This window comes from Mugil cephalus, chromosome 4 (genome assembly GCF_022458985.1).
Source record: "Mugil cephalus isolate CIBA_MC_2020 chromosome 4, CIBA_Mcephalus_1.1, whole genome shotgun sequence".
Lineage (NCBI taxonomy): Eukaryota > Metazoa > Chordata > Actinopteri > Mugiliformes > Mugilidae > Mugil > Mugil cephalus.
Window position 1 is genome coordinate 1,822,955 of NC_061773.1, and position 23,812 is coordinate 1,846,766.

The 23,812-nt window shown below is 38.5% G+C and overlaps 2 protein-coding genes across 6 annotated transcripts in view; one reads left to right on the forward strand and one right to left on the reverse strand.

Annotated features, from left to right (window-relative positions):
* Window positions 1-5,360, forward strand: part of LOC125006849 (RNA-binding motif, single-stranded-interacting protein 2-like) — a 28,819-nt gene extending 23,459 nt beyond the window's left edge. Inside the window, exons 11-14 of the mRNA XM_047583287.1 lie at window positions 24-134; window positions 221-301; window positions 754-841; window positions 1,867-5,360. Coding sequence (XP_047439243.1) covers window positions 24-134; window positions 221-301; window positions 754-834 — 273 coding nt within the window. The 3' untranslated portion in view covers window positions 835-841; window positions 1,867-5,360. The remainder of the gene's footprint in view (window positions 1-23; window positions 135-220; window positions 302-753; window positions 842-1,866) is intronic.
* A 2,305-nt stretch (window positions 5,361-7,665) lies between these two features.
* Window positions 7,666-12,902, reverse strand: faim2b (Fas apoptotic inhibitory molecule 2b). Of its 5 annotated transcripts, none has more exons than XM_047584246.1 (13): window positions 12,649-12,901; window positions 12,265-12,416; window positions 12,134-12,179; window positions 11,454-11,521; window positions 11,262-11,326; window positions 11,108-11,161; window positions 10,959-11,009; window positions 10,825-10,864; window positions 10,703-10,740; window positions 10,529-10,616; window positions 10,328-10,423; window positions 10,021-10,074; window positions 7,666-9,913 (listed from the first exon to the last, which is right to left on the reverse strand). In XM_047584246.1, the coding sequence occupies exons 4-13, from the start codon at window positions 11,508-11,510 to the stop codon at window positions 9,764-9,766; spliced, it is 693 nt and encodes a 230-aa protein (XP_047440202.1). In that variant the 5' UTR covers window positions 11,511-11,521; window positions 12,134-12,179; window positions 12,265-12,416; window positions 12,649-12,901; the 3' UTR covers window positions 7,666-9,763. The 5 variants fall into 5 exon arrangements, with proteins under 5 accessions (XP_047440202.1, XP_047440203.1, XP_047440204.1 ...); XM_047584247.1 differs by having other exon boundaries at window positions 12,265-12,423; XM_047584248.1 differs by having other exon boundaries at window positions 12,134-12,182; window positions 12,265-12,423.
* Window positions 12,903-23,812: the final 10,910 nt, after the last annotated feature.

The following is a 23,812-nucleotide window of genomic DNA, read 5'->3' on the forward strand; positions in this document are numbered from 1 at the left end:
GTGTGTGTGTGTGTGTGTTTCAGGGTACAGTCCTCACCCCAACGATGGATCATGCTATGTCCATCCAGCCCACGTCCATGATGGGACCCCTCACACAGCAACTAAGCCACCTGTCCCTGGGCAGCACGGGCACAGTCAGTACCAAGCACACACCACATGCGTACGCTATGTGTGAAACATTCCACACAATCTGCTTTTTCTTCTTTTCTCTTCCCTACAGTATATTCCGGCCAACACAACTATGCAGGGGACTTACATTCCCCAGTACACCCCAGTGCCTCCCTCCAATGTCCCAGTAGAGGTATGAGTATCAGCTGCTTACATTTAAATACATTACATTCCTAATAAAGTGCACCCTTACAGAGACAAATAATCAATTGCATATAATTAAATCTGTGTTTCAAGAAGTAGCCTACTTCCAAATAATCGAGGAAATCATTTTGTCTCTAACATGTCAGCTAATAGGTTAAAAAGTCTTCAGGTGTTTTACTCTAATTGACCGACACAAAACTGGTTTTTAATACAACAAATTGAGTAAAATGTTATTGAATTATGTTTAAATGAGAAAAAAAAGCAGTTTTATGAATTGGGAGAAGCACAGTAGAAAAAACAGGAGTTCAAGCTGTAATTAGCTGAATGAGATGAATTAGTAAAGATGTCCTGCAGGATGCACTGGTTTCAGTTTTAAGCCAATAGATCCCTTATGTGAAACTTGACGGTTGTAGTTAACCTAACTTATTTTAATTTCATCAGGAAAATGGTGGTCAACAGCAACAGGTTGCTATGGAGACTCCCGCAGAACACACAAACTACTCATACCAACACACCAAGTGAAGCTAAGGTAGAGTTTTTTTCTGCCTTGTCCTACAAATTATAAAGCTTACATGTATGATGATTCTTTTAAAGAGACTGGAATGAGAAATGGCCGTCACTGATTGGACAATTGGGAAGGCATTACTATAAAAAGACCATCGATAAAATGCTTTTTTCACTTAACCAATCAGCACATTTTCCATTTTCTTGTAGCCACCAGCCAGACCAGTTTCCCAAGTAGTCTTGTTTCTCTCTACTTTGAACTGATGATGCTCCTGGGCAAATCTAAATTATTTTGGATGGGCAATTCTTAATCAGGTGTTGGACAGAACATCATCCTCATTTCATGACCCAGCTTGCCTGACTCACTAATGATATGCGGTCTGCATATCATTAGTGGAGACCAAAACATAGCTTAAGTCAAAAGGTTGCTACGGGAAGCATAAATGGATAACTCTTTGTTAACACAGTCCCTTTAACAGCTCCATCAATCAACAAAACAACTAATGGAGCCAACAATATTTTATTGTTATAACAATATTTTACAAGTGAGTTGTGTGAATATACACACTGGAAGATAAATTTCAAGAGCTGTAGCTGAGAAAATCTTTAACCAGGCATTGAACAAAATCTCAGCTTTGAGGTGATGCTATTGAGGCAACGTCCAATGAGGGTGATCGGTGCAGTTGATTGACATAAGGTGCAAGGTCCCTAAATGTTTGCTCCAAGGAAACATCTTTGGTTTCTACCTCCTAAATTCTATCTGCTGATAGGGACTTGAAGTGTGAAGAACAGATACAGTAGATCTTTGCAATCCAAACAAGTTCTGCTTGTTTCACTACAAAACATTTGGGGGTAGGAAATAAACAAGCAGGTTCCCCAGGCAACGAGACCATGTAACGTCCACCAAGCAAAGCTATTGATGGTCGTTCAGAAAGACAGAAAAGTTTTCTCACAGGTCCTTTATATCACCATGTTCTATTATGTAGGGTGATATGCTAAGTTAACCGAGTGTTCAGATGCTAACTGTAGCTAATTGTGTTTCTACTGCAGGGTGGGGTCGAGGGCACGAAATGAATCCAACCAAACCGGATTCAGCTGGAGGAGGTGTGTGCTCCATAACCATCACCAAGCACCCGGACTTGAACATGGATAACAAAAGGAACATGTGTGAATGAGTTTGTGTGTGTGTTTGTTTGTTTGTTGGTGTGTGTGTGTGTGTCTGTATTTTTTGTTTTTTAAAGAAAAAGGACAACACTTTACGTCATTGGACTTTCTTTCTGCTCACATGCTCAAGAGTTGATCAACCAAAGGTGGGATTCTTCTTCTCCAGAGAAGCTCTGATCTATTTTGATAACTGAAAAAAGGAACATAACAACAGGAGATTTAAAAAAAAAGAAAGAAAATAAAAAATGTAGGAGAGGAAGAAAAGACGCAGAGCATTATTTTTGTGCACGTAATATAACAAATTCTTATTTTTAATTGAACATTCTGGACGTTACAGAGTGATTCATGGAAGATTTGAAACACAATGTGTCTTTTACTTTTTTGTGTTTTGTTTTTTTTGTAAAATATGCAAACTTTTATTTTTATTTCCTGATGTCTGTTGTTTGACATTCTGTGTGCAGCAGCAGGGGGTGGGATGGGGTGGGATGGGGTGGGGGGCAACACTTTGTACAGACTTTAGAAACCTTAAAAACACTTTTTTGCTGGGCTGATGAGTCATTCTAACCGTGGGAGGTAAACCGTTTAAAGCTACTTCTTCCTGTAACTGCTGCAGAGATTTCTATTCACGCACAGATGGTGGTAACATCAACTGTTTATAGTTTTAGTCAGATTTTTTTTTTTTTTTTTTATTACTTTAAATCATTATTTCATAAATGAACAAGACAATCAATTATTTATATTTATATTTGAATTAAAGTTCTATTTTTTTTAGATCAGAGTTTTTAGATCATTGAAGCATACATTTATAGAAAAGAAGTTATTTAATACTGTAGGTGAAATGGACTTAAAGATCTTTACCCTGTTAATTAATGAGCTCTAATATTTCACTCCATGTGAGGTTGTTCATGCTAACAGTTTAGTTTTAAAGTAACACCACGTTACTCCCATGTCTACGAGAAGTGGTTTTAAGCGGTTTTGTTGCGGCGAACCATCAGGTGTCACTAAATTCATCCTCTGTCAAAGGGGTGGAGTCACTAAATTAAGATGTAGTCTAGCAGAAACCATGAGGGAAGTTAGATGGAAGACTGATAAAATCCCTGAGAATGATCTGTTTGATAGGAAAGGGAGCTGTAAGTTTTTCTTTTTTTTTTTTTTTTTACAATGCTGCTGTCACCTGAGTTTGATTCCCTGTCAGAGATTTTTAGTTGACAGATTTTAGTTTATGTTTTTTTTTCTTTTGTCTGTCACTTGAAATCCTTTTGAGCTAATTTGCCTTATTCTTGACAATTTTTAATCCTAGAAGTAGAGTTTTAGCTGTAGATTTTAGCTTTTCATAGAATAGTTGATGTTTCTCTGATTGATGCTGTTTTCTTGTGCACATCTCTTTGTTTTGTTTTGTTTAACTTCACGTGAATCTTTTCCGTTCCACAAACCTTGTCTGTCTGACATCATGTCTGGCCTGTTTGCAGAAAGCCTTTCAGAACGGAGAGCTGAACCAAAACATTTAACTTCATTTAGTAATCATCCAAAGGATTCATGCGGGCGCTCTGTGCGGGACGAACCTGGCTGTTTTTCAGCCTTTCAGCTTGGCACGGCGAGTTAAACTCTTGCCACCCATTTGCATCCAACCTCGTTAATTTATACAGACATCGAAAAACTGTAGATATGTAGATAATAGAAATAAGGGTTTTACAAAGGACTGCTCACTACTAGACCATGGAAGTGCCATTAAAGACGATCCTTACAGCCTTTAGTGAGACAGCAAAGTCTGAATGAATTTGTGCAAAATTCTGCAAAAACTGTTCTTAGCTAAGCCTTAACGTCTCCTCTCTGAATGAACTGCCTCATCTCTCATAGGGTTGAGTTGTGTATATTCTGCAGAAATGGCAGCAGGCTCGTGTGAACACCGTCGAGTTAGTCGTCAGTCCAGTTAGCTGCAGGGTCTGAGAGGAGCCTCCTCTTCCCACTCTTCTTCAGTCCTTCGTGTTTGAACCCAAGTGAAAAGCAGAGTGTAATAAAGTCTTTCGAGTCGAGGTTTGATGATTCTCTTTGGGGTTTTTTTTATTGACTTTTTTGATGTGTTTGTGTCGTAAATCTCTGCAACCAAAGATGTTGTAGCCGCCCACCGTTTAGCTCTGTGTCTCAGATGAACAGCCCCAGAGGCACTTGTCTGTTGTATCTTTTCTGATAGATTCAGGAAGAGAAATTTTGCAATAAGGTTGTTCACATGCACCCACTGGCTACAGCTAGGAGGAGTTTTTTTTCCACAAATGAACCAAAATATTTGAACTAAAATGGACAATGCGAGAAGCAGTTACACGAGTAAGTATACATTATGTCGGAGTGCATGTAAACAGACTTGCGAATGTTCTCAGTGGAGCTTTTGCGGATGCCGGCAAACTTGGGACTTTTCAGAGACAAGAGCTAATTTTGTAAATAGCCTTCCTTTCCTTCCACTTGCTCTTTTCTTTTCACCATTTTCTTTGTCTCTTTAGTGTGCTGTCTTGATTTTATCTTTCTTTTTTTTATGATTTGTAACTTGTCCAGAAAACACAGTGACTACCACGTTTTCAGATTCACCATGAAGGAAAATGTTCAGAGAAATTATATTCCATGTAATAGCCATCACTTTTAATACACAAACAAGATTTTTGGAACTATGAAATGACCACATGTTTGCAACACAATGTTTGTTTGTTTATTTATGTTTTTCTTTACAGCAGAAATCACTTTTCAGGAAACCATGATGAATCCAGAATGAATTGGGATTTTAGAGAAAAAGATTCATTGCACTTATTTTTTAATCCACACTAAATTGAGAATGCTTTTTTTTTTTTTTTTTTTTTTTGGTCCATCCTTATGTGGATTTGATGGCTTGTTTCATAGTTTCAACAGGTTTTGCTGCTAAAACAGGATTTCCAAACAGACAGTGAGATGGTTTCCATTGTAGATATTCGAAATGTCTCTTTTTGCTTTCATTTGGTTGATAGTAGTGCTGCAATTTTGATTTTAATTTTAACTCTAATATGTGGCTCTTTTCCCAACAGGAAATACTAAACGCAGGTCTTGTTCCACAGCACTGTATGAACTAATCCATTTTGAAAATCCTCTGGGCTCATCTCACTGCCTGCTTGTGAACAGTTTTCTTATTTATACAAGAACTCATTTTGTACAGTTTTGTTAGAGGAAAGCGGTTTTGATATTTGGTTATTTTGCAAATGCCACTTGGCTACTTTTGTCTTCCTGTGCCAGAGTTGCTAATTTGTCTGTAACTTTTTTTTTTATTGATTGTGATAAGATTTTACTTCTTCCTTGGTTTTCTCTTTGAATTTGAATATGTCAGTTTTTCTTTTTTTTTTTTAATAAAAACATTGTTTTAATGTTTGGGTGAATTGTGTTTATTATTATTTACTAGTAATGAATTTAATACCCATGTTTATCCTTATAAAGCAACATTTCAGTCAGTACATCATTGCTATGTTTGTGCATACACAAATCAGCATCCACAAGACCTCATCCTAATTACCATGGATTTAAACCATGACTCTCCCACCTCCACATTGCCAACATTCAGCCAATACATCAACTGCCACACCAGAGGAACCAAGACCCTCGACCCCTTTTATGCCAACAGTAAAGAGGAATACACTTCATCCCCCCTCCCACCCCTGATGGAAATCTGATCATGACCTGGTGCACCTTCTCTCTGTGTACAAGCCTCTGGTACGCAGATAACCAGCAATCACCCACACACGGAGGATCTGGTCCAAAAAGTCGGTGGAGACTCTAAAGGACTGCCTTGACACCACGACGCGGGATGTGTTCTGTGAGGACCACAGGGAGGACATGGACAGTCTCAACAGCTGTGTCATGGATTATATCAACTTCTGTGCAGACCTCGCCATACCCACCAGGACTGTAAGACTGTTCCCCAACAAAAAAGTGTGGATTACCGCTGATATAAAGGCCCTCCTCAAAGATAAAAAGAAGGCTTTCAAGTCGGGGGATAGGGAGCAGATGAAGACTGTGCAAAAAGAACTGAGGAGGAAGATCAGGGAGGGGAAAGGCAGCTGTAGGGGGACGATGGAAGAGTAGCTGCAGCAGAACGACATAAGCAGAGTCTGGAGGAGTCTGAAAACCATCTCAGGACTTAACAACTCCAGACCTGAGCTGGCCAGAGACTAGGACTGGGGGAACGACCTCAACAGGTTTTTAAACAGACCCAACCAACCAGTCACCTCTCCCCTCGTCTTTCACCACCCCAGCCCCCCTCCCTGACCCTCCTCCACGACCCCCCTGTTCACCCACTGCTCCTCCTACCCTACTCCGTGCAGCCCCTCTACCCAGCATGGTGCTCTCCTCAGCCCAGGTGGAGAGAACTGGCCAGGCCCAAGGTCAAGAAGGCAATGGGTCCAGATGGCATCAGCTCTAGGCTCCTTAAATCCTGCGCAAGCCAACTGTGTGGGATGGTGGAGCACCTCTTCAGCATGGGTCTGAGGTTGAAGACGGTACCACTGCTGTGAATCACCATCTACACAGCCAACTTCACACACTACACAACTAACTGTCAACTACAGATGTTCTCGGACAACTCAGCCATCATTGCCATCAGCCTGTGGAGGTGGTGGGGGACAGGAGGATATTGGCAAAGATGTCGTCAATCATGGACATTGCTTCCCACCCCCTGCACGAGACTCTCAGAGTCCTAGAAAGCTCCATCAGTGACAGGTTTCTTCAACCACGCTCTATGAAGGAGCAATACCACAGGTTCTTCCTCCCCTCTGCTGTCAGACTCTACAGCCAGGTCTGCTCCCAGTAGATCTACGACCACATATGTGCAATATCCTGTGTAATGTGCTATATCCCTCGTAAATGCATATACATATACATAGAATTTTTATACCTGCTGTTTTGCACTGTCTGAAGCCCTCCTGAAGATAGATGTGTGAATATATACATATATTTCTATACTGATATAGATAGAAGCATACTCGTATTCAGTATCCCATTAATGTGCTATATTCCTCCTCACTACATGAACATATAAATATATTTTTTTTATACCTGCTGTTTTGCACTGTCTGCATCCTCGCCAACATAGATGTTTGAATATATACATATAAGCGTACTAATTTTCCATATTTTCTTACTTGAACACTGCCGTTTGTTTGCAATATATCTTTTTTATATTTTTTTATATTCTTATATTTTATTATTTAGTCCACTCGTATGTGCACTGTCTGTTATTGCTGAATGTCTTGCTGCTGTTAACAATGAGAAATTTCCCCATTGTGGGATGAATAAAGGCACATCTTATCTTATCAAGCATAACATTATGACCACATTCCTAACATTGTGTATTGTGTCTTCCTTGTGCCTCCAAAACATGAGACTCATGAGAGATTGGACATGGAGCTTCTGAGGGTGTCCTGTGGTGTCTGGTAACAGGATGTTGTAAATGGGGTCCTTTGGATCCTATGGGTTGAGGGGAGGGGCCTCTGTGGATCATCCCACAGATACTTGATCAGTTTGGCATCCATTTGAATTTGGAGGCTAGGTCAATATCTTCTGTGTTCTTCATGTTTTTTAGTTGTTCCTAAAGTGTTTTTGTCATTACTATGGGGTAGGGGTGTCAGGTCTGGTGATTTGAGTGTTTTCTGGAAAGAAGAACAAGATTAAGCTATATTCTATGGAAAAGCTTTGGCATTTATTAACTGAGACACTATAAAACACAATAAGAGATCATTCAGCACAACAACTGCTCCCTGCTCCAGGTGATTAGAAAGAAGAGTCTATTACAGCTGGACAACATCTTATGAAACACATTATCCCACCATCATATCAATAAAACACATTATCTACTGACAATGGTTTAACAGCAGGTGGTTAGCCATGTCCAAACCTTTTGCACAAGGCTAAGAAGACAACAAGTAGAAGATGAATACAGATATTAAGGAAGAAAGAAAATATGTGAGAAGTGATCAAATCATTAAGGTTTATTTTCACACACATGGAGGATGACTCTACTCCCTCAATCACTGTAATAAATCACTGTAACAAAATACTGCAAAAATGTTCTTTTGACCAAAACACAAGTCACCGTATGTAAATAATTTCATCACATTTTATATTCTGTCAGGTACATAATAACAATAATAATAACAGAATTCTGACTTTTCCCTCTAAATTCTGACTAATAATTGTTATTGTTCCATTAGACTACACTTTTGGAAAGCTTAAATATGTTTAATCTATAAAAATTGTAAAGGGATTAGGATCAATGATGTAAATTTCAGGTTTCTGACTTTTTTCAGAATTTTAATTTAGAAAGCCACGACCGCTAATCTGTAGAAAAAAATATACGGACGAGGAATTTTGGAGAAAGTTTGGAAGGTCAAGGCCTTTTTTAGAAATTTAACTTTCATAACCTGAAAGTTATGACATTTTTCTCAGACCTTTGACTGTTAAAAGGTACTATTTTTAATGTTTTTGAACTCCAAATTCTTAAAAAAAAAACTCATAAGTGCAATTTTTTTTTTCATATTATTTGTCCCTAAACCATTTTCATCAACATGTGGCTGGAGGTCCATTTACATTAGATTTTCACTCATTAATTTTATTCAATCAGTAGTTTATTTGGAAAGCCCATTTAAAATAAATATGTTTAATTAATAAAAAACTGAATAAAATTACTTTTTTTAAACTAAAATCTCAGAACTGTCATTGACTTTTTTTTCAATTTTAATGTTTTCTAAAGTTTTCATATTTTTTTAAATAAATCATAGACGTCAAAAACCATAACATTTTACTTTGTTAGTTTCTTTTTTTTATAGTGGCCCTAATCCCCTTCTGTAAACATGCACAGGCTAATAGTGCACAGATCACCAGTCCATCCCGTGGATAAAAGCCCACATCCATTTACACTGGAGTCATCTGTGGGTGCCATATGGGTTCTTATCTGTACACAAGTAGTTGTCAATAAATTATTGAATACCCTATAACATAATCATGAAAGTCATCAATGATGTGGCGTTTCACATGCAAGACAGAGTAGTTTATGAGTTAGTTTAATTTAATTTTCATGTGTGATAGAAGTATACACAGAAAGAAATATGAGCACATCTTTGATTCCCTCCATAGAACATTTCCCACACCTGAAACACACCTGAAAGGCCACATTCCATTCACATTTGAAACAGATCTAAAGACTAAAGTATTCTTCACATATGTTCCCTTTGTGGTTCGTACGTGTTGGCTTTAAATCAGTTTAATTTATACAGCATTTATCCCAAAAACATTTAGGCTCATATGAGTTGTTAGTCTGAGCGTGATGTCTATGACATTATGCATTAAAAACATGTATAAAAGTGTATCTACATATTGCTTGTGAAACAGGTTTTTAAAACAAACTCATTCCGGCTGAGTCTGAAAGTGCAGATTTCCTGAATACTGGATTACTGGCTCAGTGATGGATTTATAAACGAGCTGAGGAAGCTTATCTCAACTTTGTCTTTTACCCACTACACTGTTTAGACATTCAGAAAATTCACGAACATCTGGACAAGTATGGCAAGAGTGTAGTGAACAACTACAGTATCATACGGGCTACACCATGTGGGGGGCACACGGACAAAACCAGCAACAGGCTGGTTCACAAAAGCTACTCTGTTCAAAAACTGCACAGGCCCAATACTATCGTGATGTGAATGCAGGCTAATCCAGTTTGGTTGTTAGAAGTGCAGTTGAAAAGCAGATGCTTTTGGGAGAAAGTGAAGAACGGATTTCAGTCGCGGCCTCCTCCGAAGATCTGTAACAGGAAGCTGAACAGGTAGATGATGTCCAGGTACAGACTGAGAGTAGCAAAGATATATTCCTCTGGACTTATGGTGTAGCGCTTGTTCCCTAAGAGCAGCTGGGTGTCAAATGCTAAGAACTGTGGCAGAGAAAGGCAAGAGAAAACAGTTAATATTTTAAATCACAAAAAAAAAAAAACACTTTTCTGTATGATGCTGGTATTTTGTTGAAGTGTTGGATTCTCACCAGAGTAAAGAGTATGGCTCCTATAACAGCATAGATGGCATGTAACCAAGGAACCTGTGGTGCAAGAAAGAAAACATTACAAAACCTTGTTAAGAAGGATAACGGCATGCTAATTTAAGCAAGACAACACAGTCCAAGATTATCTGCTGGGGCTAATCCACACCCAAATACAGTGAGCAGGACCTGAGGCACCAGCCTGCAACCGTTGTTTAACTCATCCTTAATCTCAGCTAATTAAGTCCTCTTCTGGAAAGTGCATTAGTGGATTGGGTTTCAAAAAAAAAAAAAAATGAGGAGATGAACTTACGTATCCGAAAGGGACAACGATGGAAATGGTGATGGCACAGAGGAGCATGACCATGCACAAGGAAAACAGGATGCCCTGACAGGAAGTGACATCAACCTGCAACAGGAGAGAGACACATGCATGACGCATTTCTTCTTCCTTCTATTTATTTATTTTTGTCTGAAAATCATTCATCTTGAAGTCTGAAGCACGTCTTCTCACCTTGCTCTGGAAGCTGAAGACTGTGACAGAGAGACACACCAGAGCTGTAATTCCCAGACACAGCACCACAGCCTTGGTGTTGTAAAAGCTGCCGAAGAAGCAATTGTATGTGTTCTTCTTCATCCTAGTAACAAATAAACTGCATCTCTACCTGCTAATTTTCAGTATATTTACCTTGACATGAAGCCCATCATGAAGGCCATGCTCAAAGTCTGTAAGGAAAGCCAAAAGCACATGGTTAGGCTACATGCTGAGTAAAGAGCAGCAGGAATTGTAGTATATATATATTAACTCACAAAGAGAACCAGCAGAATGACATTCCAGGGAAACTGCCTCCTGTTTAGGTAGAAAGGTAAATCCATTTGTCACATTCACCTCCAAACGTCTATAAAAACATCTTTTAAGTAATAGTACTGCAGAGAGACTTTACCTCAGGTCTCCACAGCAGGACAGTGCAATGTAGGTAGCGAAAAACATCATGCTAAAAAGAAAAGAAAAAGGGAATAACAGAAGGCCCAGTATGAGATGGAAATGAAAATGGTAACAGTGCAGCGCGGGTTCTGATGTGTTCTTACTTACTAGGATGACATGTACAAGCTGGGATGGGTCTGAATGAAATACCTCACAGGCGCGCTACAGGAGGAGGACAGAAAGTGACACAAGCCCAGTTAGAAATTCTGATGAAAGTGGTCAAATGAAAAAGATTTAAGAGAAAAATGTTCCCGCCACTCACCAAAACGTGAAGAGGCTGATGATCCCCACGGTCACAAACAGCTGAACCATGAGGATGGCGTAGACCTGCAGGTGGACATGCATAGTGTCAGAGCAGACTTAGTAGATTAATTTACAGCATCCAGTGAGTTACATTTTAACATCACAAGTCACAAAGAAAACCGTGGACTCTAGTGTCATTTGATCTCAGTACCTTCCTGATGAACGTCCTCCTGATGATCTTGTCGTCCCAGGCGAACTGGGCCTCCATCTCCTCGTAGCCTACAGGAGACAAAAGAGATATGTATGGGTTGGACCTCAGTTAAATCTTTATTCATACACATGTAATCACTATCCTCAAATCTAATGTGACTAGTAATAGTAACATTTTTGATACGACAATTTAAAAAAATATAAAAATATATATACAGTTAAAATGCAAATGAAAGCATATTAACCGATAAAAAAAATGTATATGTCAGTCTAGCAGTAAATATTAAATTATTAGAACTTATCAGTAACTAGAACATTCCATTTCCCGTGCTTACCGTTAAAACTGTGTCCTAACCCTATTGTCTTTTTATCCCATCCCCTCAACCCTTTTCATCCAACCCCCCGGATCTCTTTACATCCGGGGGGTTCAACCCCTTTTTATCCCATCCTCTCTGGTCTTTTCATTCCTTTCCTTCAGTCATTTTCATCTAACCCCCTCAACCGCTTTTCATCCCATCCCCTTTGACCTCTTTCCATCCCATACCATTCAACCCTTCTCATCCCTCCATCCATTTCTCTCACAACCTGTCTACCAATAAGCTTGCTTGCATCAGTTAAGTTGTGTCTTGTTAGTGAAAGGCTTGTGTCATGTATAGATATTGCTGGTGTTCTTTTTCTTACCTGCTGTTGCCTCCTGATAGGTGGGAGGTTCATTGTCACTACACACCTGCTGGAAAACAACTGTGGTTAGTAGGGTCCGTGAAGTTTTTCTCTAAGCACTAATCCCAGACATTCTATTCACGTTCACCCACCTTCCTTTTATGTATGCTTTAGCTGCACAGACACATGACATTTTTGTGGTTCAAGAGCGCATGCAGACGAAAAACTGCCTCCATGTTTGATAATCTCAGAGAATTGGGTTGAGCTCCATGCTTACAGCCAGTGTTGATAAAACTAGCAGACTCTGTAGACTCCATCGCAGACATTAGAAATCACACATTTTTTTGCATCTGACTGACGTTGTTTGGTTTTTGATTTCTTCACAGTTCTATCTCAAACTTTTGACTGTGAGGTTTGATGTGAGTAGCAGTAGGCAAGTATCTAACACACCACAAGTAAAAAACAACAACACAGGTCTGCAGAAATCCCTATATCATATATGTGTTACAAAAAAGGCAGGAAATTTAAAAGCATACCTTTCCCTTTTTCATGTTTTATCCACCGCTTTTGATCCTTTATCTGTCTGGTGATGATGCAGACAGGTTTGTAGAAGATTGTAGAAGTTTCTAATTAATGGTTAATGAATCCCAACACTGAAAACGTCTCAGCCCTTCTTCCTTTGTCTAATGTGGTTTTCGCGTGACTCCAAGACACGATCATGAGCAGAAAAAAGTGTTTGGTTTGTGTGGTGGTTGTTGCTCTGAATTTGTCTGCAGTGCGTGGATTACACTGGAGCTTTATAAGCCTCTGTGCAGTTAATCTCCCTGTAACCCTGATCCCAGGCCACCCCTCTCCTCGGCCCAGTGAGGTCGTTCTTGCACTGTCCAGGTGCATGGGAGATGATGCCAGACTGTACCACTGCTGCTGCTGAACAGGGGTTGTGTCTCTCTTTGCTGCCACAGAGCTTCTTAACAAGAGTTCCAGGACAGTTAATCATCCTAGTGCTCACCAGAAAGACTTACATATTTGAATTACATACGCATTACGTAACTATTTTAATCCACTTTGAGTAAAAATGAGGAGTTCTGGCTTCTAAGATATGAGATCATCAGTTCATGTATGTTCATGGTAGACTGATTAAAAACAATCTCAGCCTTGGCACACACGTGATTTTCAATAAATTATTGCACGTTTTTCTTTTTACAGTTAGGCCCAGAAATGTTTTGACAGTACCACAATCTTCATGATTTGGGCTCTGCATGCCACAACATTGGATTTGAAATGAAACAACTGAGATGCAATGGAAGAGCAGACTTTCAGGTTTAATTCAAGCGGTTAAACAAAAATATCCTATGAAACATTAAAGAACAGCAACATAATTGGACAAATTAACATGAATAAAATGTTCATTTTTTAAATATTGTTGAGAATCCTTTGCAGGCAATGACTGCCTGAAGACTGGAACCCATGGACATCGCCAAATGCTGGGTTTTCTTCTTTGATGCTTTGCCAGGCCTTTACTTCAGTTTCTAGTCTCTTGCCTTAAGTTTTGTCTTAAGCAAGAGAAAGGCATGCTCGATTGGTTTGAGATCTGGTGATTGACTCAGACAGTGCAGAATATTCCACTTCTTTGCCTTAAAAACTTGGGTGTGTTTTGGGTCATTGTCCATCTGTACTGTCCAATAAACGTTGCTGTATTTGGCTGAATTTGAGAAGAAAATAAACCCCTGTACACTCCAGGATTTATCTGGTTGCTTCTGTCTTCTGTCACATCATCAATAAACACTAGTGACCAAGTGCTGTTGGAAGCCCTGCATGCCCATACATCGTACTACCACCACCACGTTTTACAGAAGATGTGGTGTGCTTTTAGATCATGAGCCATTCCAAACCTTCTGCATCTTCCTCCCATCATTCTGGCACATGATGATTTTTTAAATTTTTTTTGATAGTGTAATCTGGCCTTTTTATTTTTGAACCTGATTGATAGTTTTCACCTTGTCATGAATCCTCTGTGTTTAGTGTCACTGTCTTCTGTTTATTATAGACTTAGATTCTGATACGCCTACTACCTGTAGAATATTCTTCACTTGTTTGGATGTTGTCAAGAAGTTTTTCTTCACAGTTGAAACTCTTTTTCTTAGAATGTACCAAACTGACCATTTGGACATTCCTAACATTTCAGCTACCGCTCTGACAGATTTTGTCTTTTTTTTTCAGCCTAAGGATGGTTTGTTATACTCCTTTGATTGCATGTTGTGGGTTCACAGCAACAGCTTCCAAAATGTACATATTAAAGAGCTTTAATTTGTAAAGCCTTCCTCCAATTTGGATGTAAATACCCAGCTGAGACTCTGTGGTTTAAGCCCATCTTGATTATCTAACTGTATCTTGAACATGTTTGAGGATACAGCTAATATAACAAATGTGTCCAAATATATGTGGATCTAACTGTATTTGGCCAGGTCACTGGCTTGAGTCCCCTCTATGCCCATGGTCTATGTCTAAGATGCACTGGGCAACACTTGAACCCCTGGGAGTGGCTTTTTTATTATTAATTTATTTGATTTATTATATGTTATATTAAAACTTTATTTAAGCAGGATGAGTCTAGCTGAGATTAATCATTAATATATAATATTACAAATGGCAGTCGATCAACATCTTAAACTTATCTTAAAAGTTAAATATACTGTATATCAGTCTTTTGTTATTTGTGTAACTGGAATAATCAAACAGAGAGTAATAATCAAACAGCTCAGAGAGTTGGCTTTTGTTCATATATTTTTTTTTTTTTTGATAGACATTTATTTTTAGCAATGCAACAAGCAAATAGGTCAGGTAAACACATGACATCACGTTTTTATGTAAGTGACTGCTTTAGTAACAGGCCCACCTGATTAATGAGAATGAAGTTAAGAACATTATGGAACACACACACACACACACACACACACACACACACACACACACACACACACACAAGTAGAGATTTACCAGCAAGCAGTCACCTTTGATCTGCTTTTCCTCGCATTCGGTTTTAAGGGTCTCTTCTTTAATAGGTAAGCAATTAATGAGACCAACAGGAAACATTTATGTGAATGATTGCTCTTCTTTCTCTTACAGACTTGATGACATTTTTAGAAAATTAAAATTAAAAGCCTGGGATGTGCAGCGATGTAGTGCTGTCAGTAAATAACATATTATCTGACATGAAGACACACAGAGACCAGATTATGTTGTGGAAGGACACAGGAAAAAAAGAACTGGATGTAGAACAGAATGTTATTGTATTCAGTATTGGTTACAAAATAACCGTTTTGAGAGCTGTTTCTCTTACATGTGTTTCTGTTATATTGAAGTGTGCCAAGATAAATAATACTTTTATGTTTAATTCATTCCAGTTTAACATAAACTACTATACATCCTCCAGAATTATCACACAGTGGAATTATCAACCATCAACCTATAAGAGCATTATAAGTCATGGATGAGAATTCTGTTGGAATGCATTTAATTTTTATGTGTACCTAATTTTTGTGTACACCTGGCATGGAGTGGACCACTGGTGACACGTTTGAAATTTACAGTAAAATAGTAAAATGATAAATCCTCAGAAATAGAGAAAATGAAACTAGTCTTACTGTAAACTCTCTAAACACCAGACATCATTTGGACATTGTTTTTTGGGCTAAATCTGGTCATCCATCATAGTTTTGATTTAGTTCAGAAACAGTCGTTGAAAATTGGGCTGTGTTTGGTCCGTCCGATTTTGTCCAAATTTAATCCAAAAATAGTCGTTGAAAATTGGGTTGTGTTTAGCCCCGTCCAATGTGGTACAAATGTAGTCCAAAAATGACAGGATTGCTGTTGGGCTGTTTCTCCCTTATGGAGAGTTTGTATAAAATTTTCCAATTAAGCTGAAAGAAATTACCATTGTATTTGATGTCATTCCATCACCGTAATGCTTTTTAGTGGACCTCCATCTACCTACATGTGTCTCCCTCCTCAACCCAGTCAACTCACAAGTTGGAAAAATTAGTTTTTCGCAACATCCTCAAAATAATAATAGAAACAAACGTGTCTTACTTCAGAAAGATATTGTCTCTATTCCACTTGTTATGTCATATTGAAATTGATTTTTGAATGGCATCCACTAGAGGAAAGTCTGGTTGATTCCCTATAAACACCTTGTGAATAAGATGAAGGAAGAGTAATTTAGAATTATTAACATTAACCTACTAATACATAGGGAAATGCAAAAGAGATGCAAATACAAACTGTTTTAAGGACCACACAGAAACAGTGTTGCACTTCAAAGGAGTCAAAGAGAAGAAGATAAAGATTTTATAAGAAATGTATGAATTATATTGGCTAAATTATGCATTCATAAATATCTGTGAATATTACGATGAATATTAAAATTTGTTGAATCATGCATCCAGTATCACGCCTACATGTATGACGTTTGCAGGAAAAAATCAAGGGAAAATCTCTTTTGTATTCAGAGTTATGACTGAGTAAATGTGCTGACGCTTCATTCCTCCTGTCAGACAGATGTGAGCGGAGTGGGCGACCGGTCCAAGATGGCGGCTGTATTTCTTGTGCCTCTGTAGCCAATGTGGCGTATACTCTTTATATGTCTATGTGCTTAAGTGTTGCCTGTTCAGGTGCTAACATTTAGCAACATCCTGCCTGTTTAGAACAAGTGCTCATAATTTGAACTACTTTTTTCATTGTATTGCTGATAGTTGCAGATCTTTAATTTAACTTTAACTTAACTTTTATTTATATTCAATTTATGGGCCTTCAGTCTTGAAGGAATATTTTTCATCTGGTAGTTTTGTTTGAGTAAGGGGAGTAGAGCGAAATGTAAATGCACTGTAAATGCAAACATGGTATTTAATTAAAAATATTAAATTGACTTAAATCAGTTTTTATCACACTGCTGTTAACACTTGCTTTTAGTAAGTTACTTGTAATTTGTGGTTGAAAAATCTCACCAGCTCAGTCCACTTGAGCTGGATTCATTTAGAAAAAGTATGTTTTCGATAATTGTACTTTTTTTCTGTGTTGGAATGTAACTAAGTACATTTACTCAATGCTGCTCTTAAGTACAAAGTACTTTAAGTAATTTACTTGAGTTTTTTTTTTTGTTTGTTTGTTTGTTTTTGTATTACTTTCTAATTTTACTCCACTACATTTCAGAGGAAAATACTTTTTTCATCATTACATATTTACATATGTTTTTAGATAGGCCTACGTGATATAATAATAATCAGTAGTACGCTACTTTTACTTTTAATAATTTAAGTATTTCTTTTTGTGGTTATATGTTTTTACTTCGTTGAAATTTTCACTGCAGGACCTGTACTGTTATTGTAACAGAGTACTTTCACGGAGTGGTATTAGTACTTTTGTTTCAGTTATGGATTTGAAAACTTCGCTCGCTTTTTTTTTTGTTCCCCCGACCTGTGGGCATGCGCAGCTCCTTGCTCTGTACCAGAGACGGACGAGGAGCTGGACCTAATCCCTGCAACGGCACGCGTTAACGTTATTTTCAGCATTCTTGTGCTTGGCACACTCATTTGGTGAGTAATATTTTATCCTTGTTTAGACCGTTTTCTTTCTGTTAGTAAGCGCCAGATATTTCCTGCTTGCTAGTAGGGATCGACCGATATGGATTTTTCAGGGCCGATACCGTTACCGATTATTAATAACCAAGCGAAATCGATAGCCGATATGTAGAACCGATATTAATTTCCAGTAAAAAATATTTTTTTAGTAGGAGGTGAAGAGAAGTAAGCAACAGCAGTAGCAGCAGCAGAAGTAGCAGCACAGGTGCCTCAAGGAAATCGATCCCTCGCCCTCTGATTGTCAACAGGTACCAGTGTCCATTGAGATGACGGTATGAGTTTAGTCCCGACCCATTTGTAGGCGTCCCCCTGCTCCACTGGTCTCCGTCTAGCGGATACCAGCAGAGGAAAGGGTAATCCTACAAACAGGCAGGGACAGGAAGAGTCCCCCCATTTGGGTAAACCCCCTCCTCCACTGATCTGTGATGCAGCAGCTAGTGGAGGAGAAGGTGTCCCCAGACGTAAGTAACAAACCCCTCCACTGCTCTCTGTCTCGCAGCAGTCAGTGGAGGGGAAGGTATCCTCACTAGTAGGTAACCTCCTGCTTGAGCTCTCTTTTGGAATCGTCTTGGAAGATAATTTAAGAAAAGAGTTTAGTTATCCCTGTGTAGAAATTAGGGTGTTACAGCGACAGGGAAAAACAGAGCAAAAAAAAAAAAAAAAAAAAAAGAATATATCATATATATATATCTGGTGAATACAACATCCTGTTCCGTTGTTATTAAGGTTCAAAAATTTAATAAAATCAAACCCCTCAATTGCGCAGTGTCACATAGCACGAAATAACTTCCAATTGAAATACATCAGTTTGAAATTCGTTTCCAGGGTCGCTAGAAATGTCCGCATTTATTTTTCTTATGTACGGCAAGGCACCACTACGCTGGCAATGCAGTCAGATATTAATATTGTTATTATTGTAGAAATGTCATTCCTTAGTCCATGACCCCTGACCTCTCACCCCACCCACCCACCTCCCTTCCCCAGCTCCTCCCATTGGTCGTAAAGCATTGACATTTCTGCCCTTTTCCGCTGAGTCCTCTCCAGGACAGGTAGGATGTGTCTCTGTCCTGCTAGTGTTTTATGAGCTAATGCCTTACTTTGCTTACACAGGCAAATGCTTTACGTGTTAAAGCACTGATTTCGAATGGTTTCAATCATTAAACGCAAGAATATGAAAATGATCTAATTTGTGAGTTAAAACTAGCCATGTCAAACAAAAAAACGTGATCTGTTTATTTGTTTTCAATCAAACCTTTCTGCATAAAAACAAACCCAGCTAGAACACTAAAGATTTGCCTCTGTTCTTCTTGTAGTTGCTGTCAAACCATCTCCTGACCTTTGACCCTGAATAACCTCACCAACCCAAAGGCACTATTAAGAGCCACATCTCTAGGACCACGCCGTGCCACGTTTGTGGCCTGTTTCATGTGTTTGTGTAATGTGCTCAGAGCACTGATAATCATTCTGACTATGTGTGTTGGTTTAAATGAAAATAAAGTGAACTAAATACATTCCTTTTGTCTTTACTGTTCAGGCTCTCATTTCATTGTGCCTCATATTTGTTTATAATAGTCTTATATCTATTTATAACAACACCTCATTTGCACTACTTTACTTAAAGCTGACAAATAACACCTATGACATTAACATAGTTTTTAATATTCTAAGAAGAGAAGTGCACCCAGAGGGTCACAGGGGGCTGGAGCCTGTCCAAGCAGTCATTGGGCTACAGGGGTACACCATGGACAGGTCGCCAGTCTGTCATGGAACTAACACAAAAAGAAAGCAGTGAAAATCTTCACAAAAAGGCAACCAGACCATTACTTCTACAAACCAGTAATAACAGCTGGATATGAGCTTCCAGTTCGACTTTGTTCCTGACAGTTAATGATCACCTTAACATCCCACTCATAGTCATTATAGTAGTAGCCAAAAATAGCTACATTACAGTAGCACTATAACACTAATTACAGCAGGTGTGGTCTATTTATGGGCTGCCTGGAAGCTGTAAATACCTCATACTGACAACAAAAGTAGTGTTGTTAACACTCATTCCTGCATTGGTAATTGCATTTGATGGATCTAAACTGGCAGTTTGGGAGTGGTCACAGACATTTGTATAAAATACAAACAGAAAGCAATGCTAGTGGCTTTATTGCAGAAATTATTTTTAACTACTAAGCTGAAGAAGTGAAGGTGCTTTTGTTTTTTTATCTGTGACCAAAATGTTTCTGCCCTTTTAGCCTTGACTGTTATGCTAAGCTAGCCAATAACGGTCTCCTGTTCTAAGTTTCGTCAAAAACAAAAATAAGTGTACACCTATATCACCATTCCACTGACCAAGAGGTGTATGTGTGTGTTATGTCATTTCTGCGTGTTAGCTTAGCGATAGCAACTGTAGCAAAGTTCAATAACCTGCTACCTGCTAGGTAGCATTAGATATGTTGCCTTCAAGTAGTTTGCTGGTTTGGCTAAAAATGGCAGAAATGAATGGTGAATCGTAATTTCGCCATAATGACTTTGCATTTCCTATATTAAGCTCATTTGCTTGCTAAACTGTATCAGTGCCTTCTGTAAACAAACAACTGCCTAGCAAAAAACTCAAGACACATGGTTTATGTCATCTTGAAGTTCTCTCGTATTTTGTGAACACGACTTCACATGTCAGAACCACAAAGTTTGGCCTTAAGGCATCATTAGTCACATTACACACCGTGTTGTCATTGGCTTGATGATGGGCTTACATGAACTGCTGAGCTTCTGCAGGGAGTGGTGTGTTTATTCGGCCAATACCAACAGTCTTTCTCAATTAGTGACGGCACCTTTAAATATTACTCTACCACAGCCATTCAATGAACTAAATGCTAAAATGAAAAAAAAGTTTCATTCATCTCGCCTCTGGCAGAGGCCGTCTCCAAACCATCTGGCTTTTGAATCACTTCTGCTTCCAACAGTCGGGCTGCACCGTGCTGCTGAGCGCTTCATCTGAGCTCCCACACCACGACTGATGGAAAAGTTTGCATTTGTTGTTAGATGTTAATTTCGTAGGTATTGAAAAACGTTTATTTTTTTTTACCAATGTTAATGTAAATTGTAAACAAATGTTTCACTTTTTGTGAATAATGTGTAATTCTTGAGTAAAAATTCAATCATGAATTTGTGATTATATATTTCATAACATTGTAATAATTATGAATATATGATATCATAATGCAGAATAATTCAGGGACGTCTTTTTGAAGACGTCTTTTCAACGACCTGAAAATTACGGTTTTTCACCTTTAACTTTTCAACCAAATGTAGACGTATAGCATACGCATAGCAGTGACGTCTTTTCAATGTCTATTATCATTATAACATTAGCATGCTAGCCATAATAACTGGGCAGTAACTGAGGCAAAGTTACGTGTCAATTAAATTGACATAAATTACATGCACACATGGGTTTCACAGTATATATCATGGTAGCTGCTATTTTTCTAAGCCTAAGATAGCATTAGGCTAGTTAAAAACTTCATTAATTTATAAAGCCATGTTGGGCATTTTTAAGGTTCACATTAATGATAGTATGACTTTATTTTTCCTATATACAATCTTAACAAATGTCACAGAGAGACATTGACATTTACCTCTTCCTTTTAATCTTCTGCTCCCATAATTTTCTCGTTTTTGTTCACTTGGGAAACGGGGGGATAGATGTAGCAAACATGGCGCCCATGACCAGCTCAGAACCAAACCAGTATAGCAGGATAGCTCAGATGGTCCATTCCCTAGTTGGCCAGAATCTCTTTAATATACAGCTCTGAGTGCAGTATGAGTTGTAGACATAACGCAACATAACCCAAGATTAAACCGAAAATGGCAGCAAGGAACCATTCTTAAGAAATCTGTGGTTGTTCCTGAAATGTTTTGAATTAGAATAGTTTATTAAATGTAAAAACATTTTTAAAATGTACTTGTACTGCTTTGCTCTAAAACAAATGGAGACATTCTTATAGGTCATTAAGTCATTGTGTTACTGATGCAGCCTGCTTGAGGTCAAACTGGGGTGTATGTGACCCCTGAACTAAAATGAGTTTAACAAACCTGGAGTAGTGTTTCCTAAACCTGCAGAAACAGATTTAACCTCTTGGGGGAAGCAGAAACTCTGTTCCTTGCTAGGACCACTAGATGGCGTCAAACGTCAAGGAAGCATTTAATTGCTTGAGTCATAACTAACTAGTTAAACTAGTTGTCAAAATCTGTCAAGCAAATTTCATAAATTTCTTTATAATTTCTAATATATTCTTTCTTGAATTGAACAATTTCTCTCAGGTAAACCTCAGTTTTCAGTGATGATGAGGGGTGTGTGAAGCATTAGTTGCAATCAATTAAGCCACTTCACAGCCACTCAAAGCTGAAACCATGAATAAAATGAACCAAGCAGGTCATGGTGTGTACCATTGGGTTGAAGGATGCAACTTAGCACCACTGTAAATTAAATTATTCAAACATTTCTGTCTGAAGAACTGGTGTGTATATTGGATGGTAATTTAACAGTAAACAATCTGCACTGCACTACTGTCAAAGCTACAAGTGGGACAAGAGTTTATCACTTCTTTCATTTTACACTTAGACTTGCAGCTTTGCTGTAGCAGAGATTTAGTGTAGTATAGAGTAGTGTTTGAGTAAATAGTTGCCATATTTACAGTATGGGCACTGTGCTGCAGCATTTTACAAGTGGGAAGCACTATTATGGGTTTATGCAGTATATCTCATGTTTACTGTACATTACCATATTTTTACTCTGCACCACATAGGATTCCAAGACCTTACATAGGTGGAAGAGAACCCCTTTTTACTCCACAGCAGGAAGCCGTTTGTGCAGTGGTGATTGCAAACAATGCCATACAGGTGAGGGAGGTACAAACTCCTGTTACAGAGGATAACAAATCTTTGGAAATATAGAATCCGTTTCAGTCACTACAATTGACAGAGTGCTCAGGAGAAATGAAATGCATATGCGTGCCTTTTGAATGGAACAGTGACAGAGTAAAGCAGGTCTGTCATGTACAAGTAAAACATGTATGTGTCCTATGTATACTCCAATGTCTAGTGCTGTAAACTGTTACATTCTGTAGTGCCATATAGTACACTTGCATGACAGTTCTGTGTATGTGAATTCACAGTGAATACTGTACAAAATGCATTATGTTACACAGAAAGGGTTGTTACAGTTTCTCTCTCACTCTCTCCACTGGGATAAAGCTTGTACAGGATCCGGAGGCCAGGGAACTGCTACACACATTCACCTTGATGAGGTAGGTTACAATCCGGAAAAGGGTAGAAGGTGTGGAAGGAATCGCATTTGGACAGAGACCAACCATTGATGTCCCAGGCCAACATGGAGGGAATGTTACTAAGAGTGCATCTATATTAGACAACGACATCCTCACTCATATCCCCCATCTTGGTCCTTACAACAGACAACATCTGCTGACTTTTTTAGACACTCTTTACAAGGACATAATCCAGGAATGTCATCCTTTCTTACACCCCATTCCTAAATCCAATAGAGTAGTTTCTCTTCCTGGAGGTGGAAGGTATATGACCGGCATCCACATGCCTAAATAGCCCTGGTAGCAGCCATGGATGCAGCATGTGATGACATCACAGCATAGCAGAGGGTGGATTCGCCACTCAAGGAGATACTTTCCTCACTGCATTGTAAGGGATGATATTCTCTGTGATATAGATGAAACTATGTGCCCAGACACACAGGAACATGTGGATGTGTGTGAATGAGTTACAGTACCGTGTATGTTGCATGTTCAGAACCAATATCTGCTGCAATATTGTTTACAGTTACAGTTTACTTACAATTTCACTGCAAATTTCATTTTGATTATCAAAGATAATCTGTAGTCAAAATGTGAAACATACATATTCAGTGGCTTGCACTCAGTTACCTCACTGAATACATTAATGTGTAACTTTCCTGTAGTTTTCAAATGGCTGTGAAAATGGTATATAGTGCTGTCTTGAGTATTTTCAGGTAGTGTCCCCAAAATTGCATTGGAAAAAA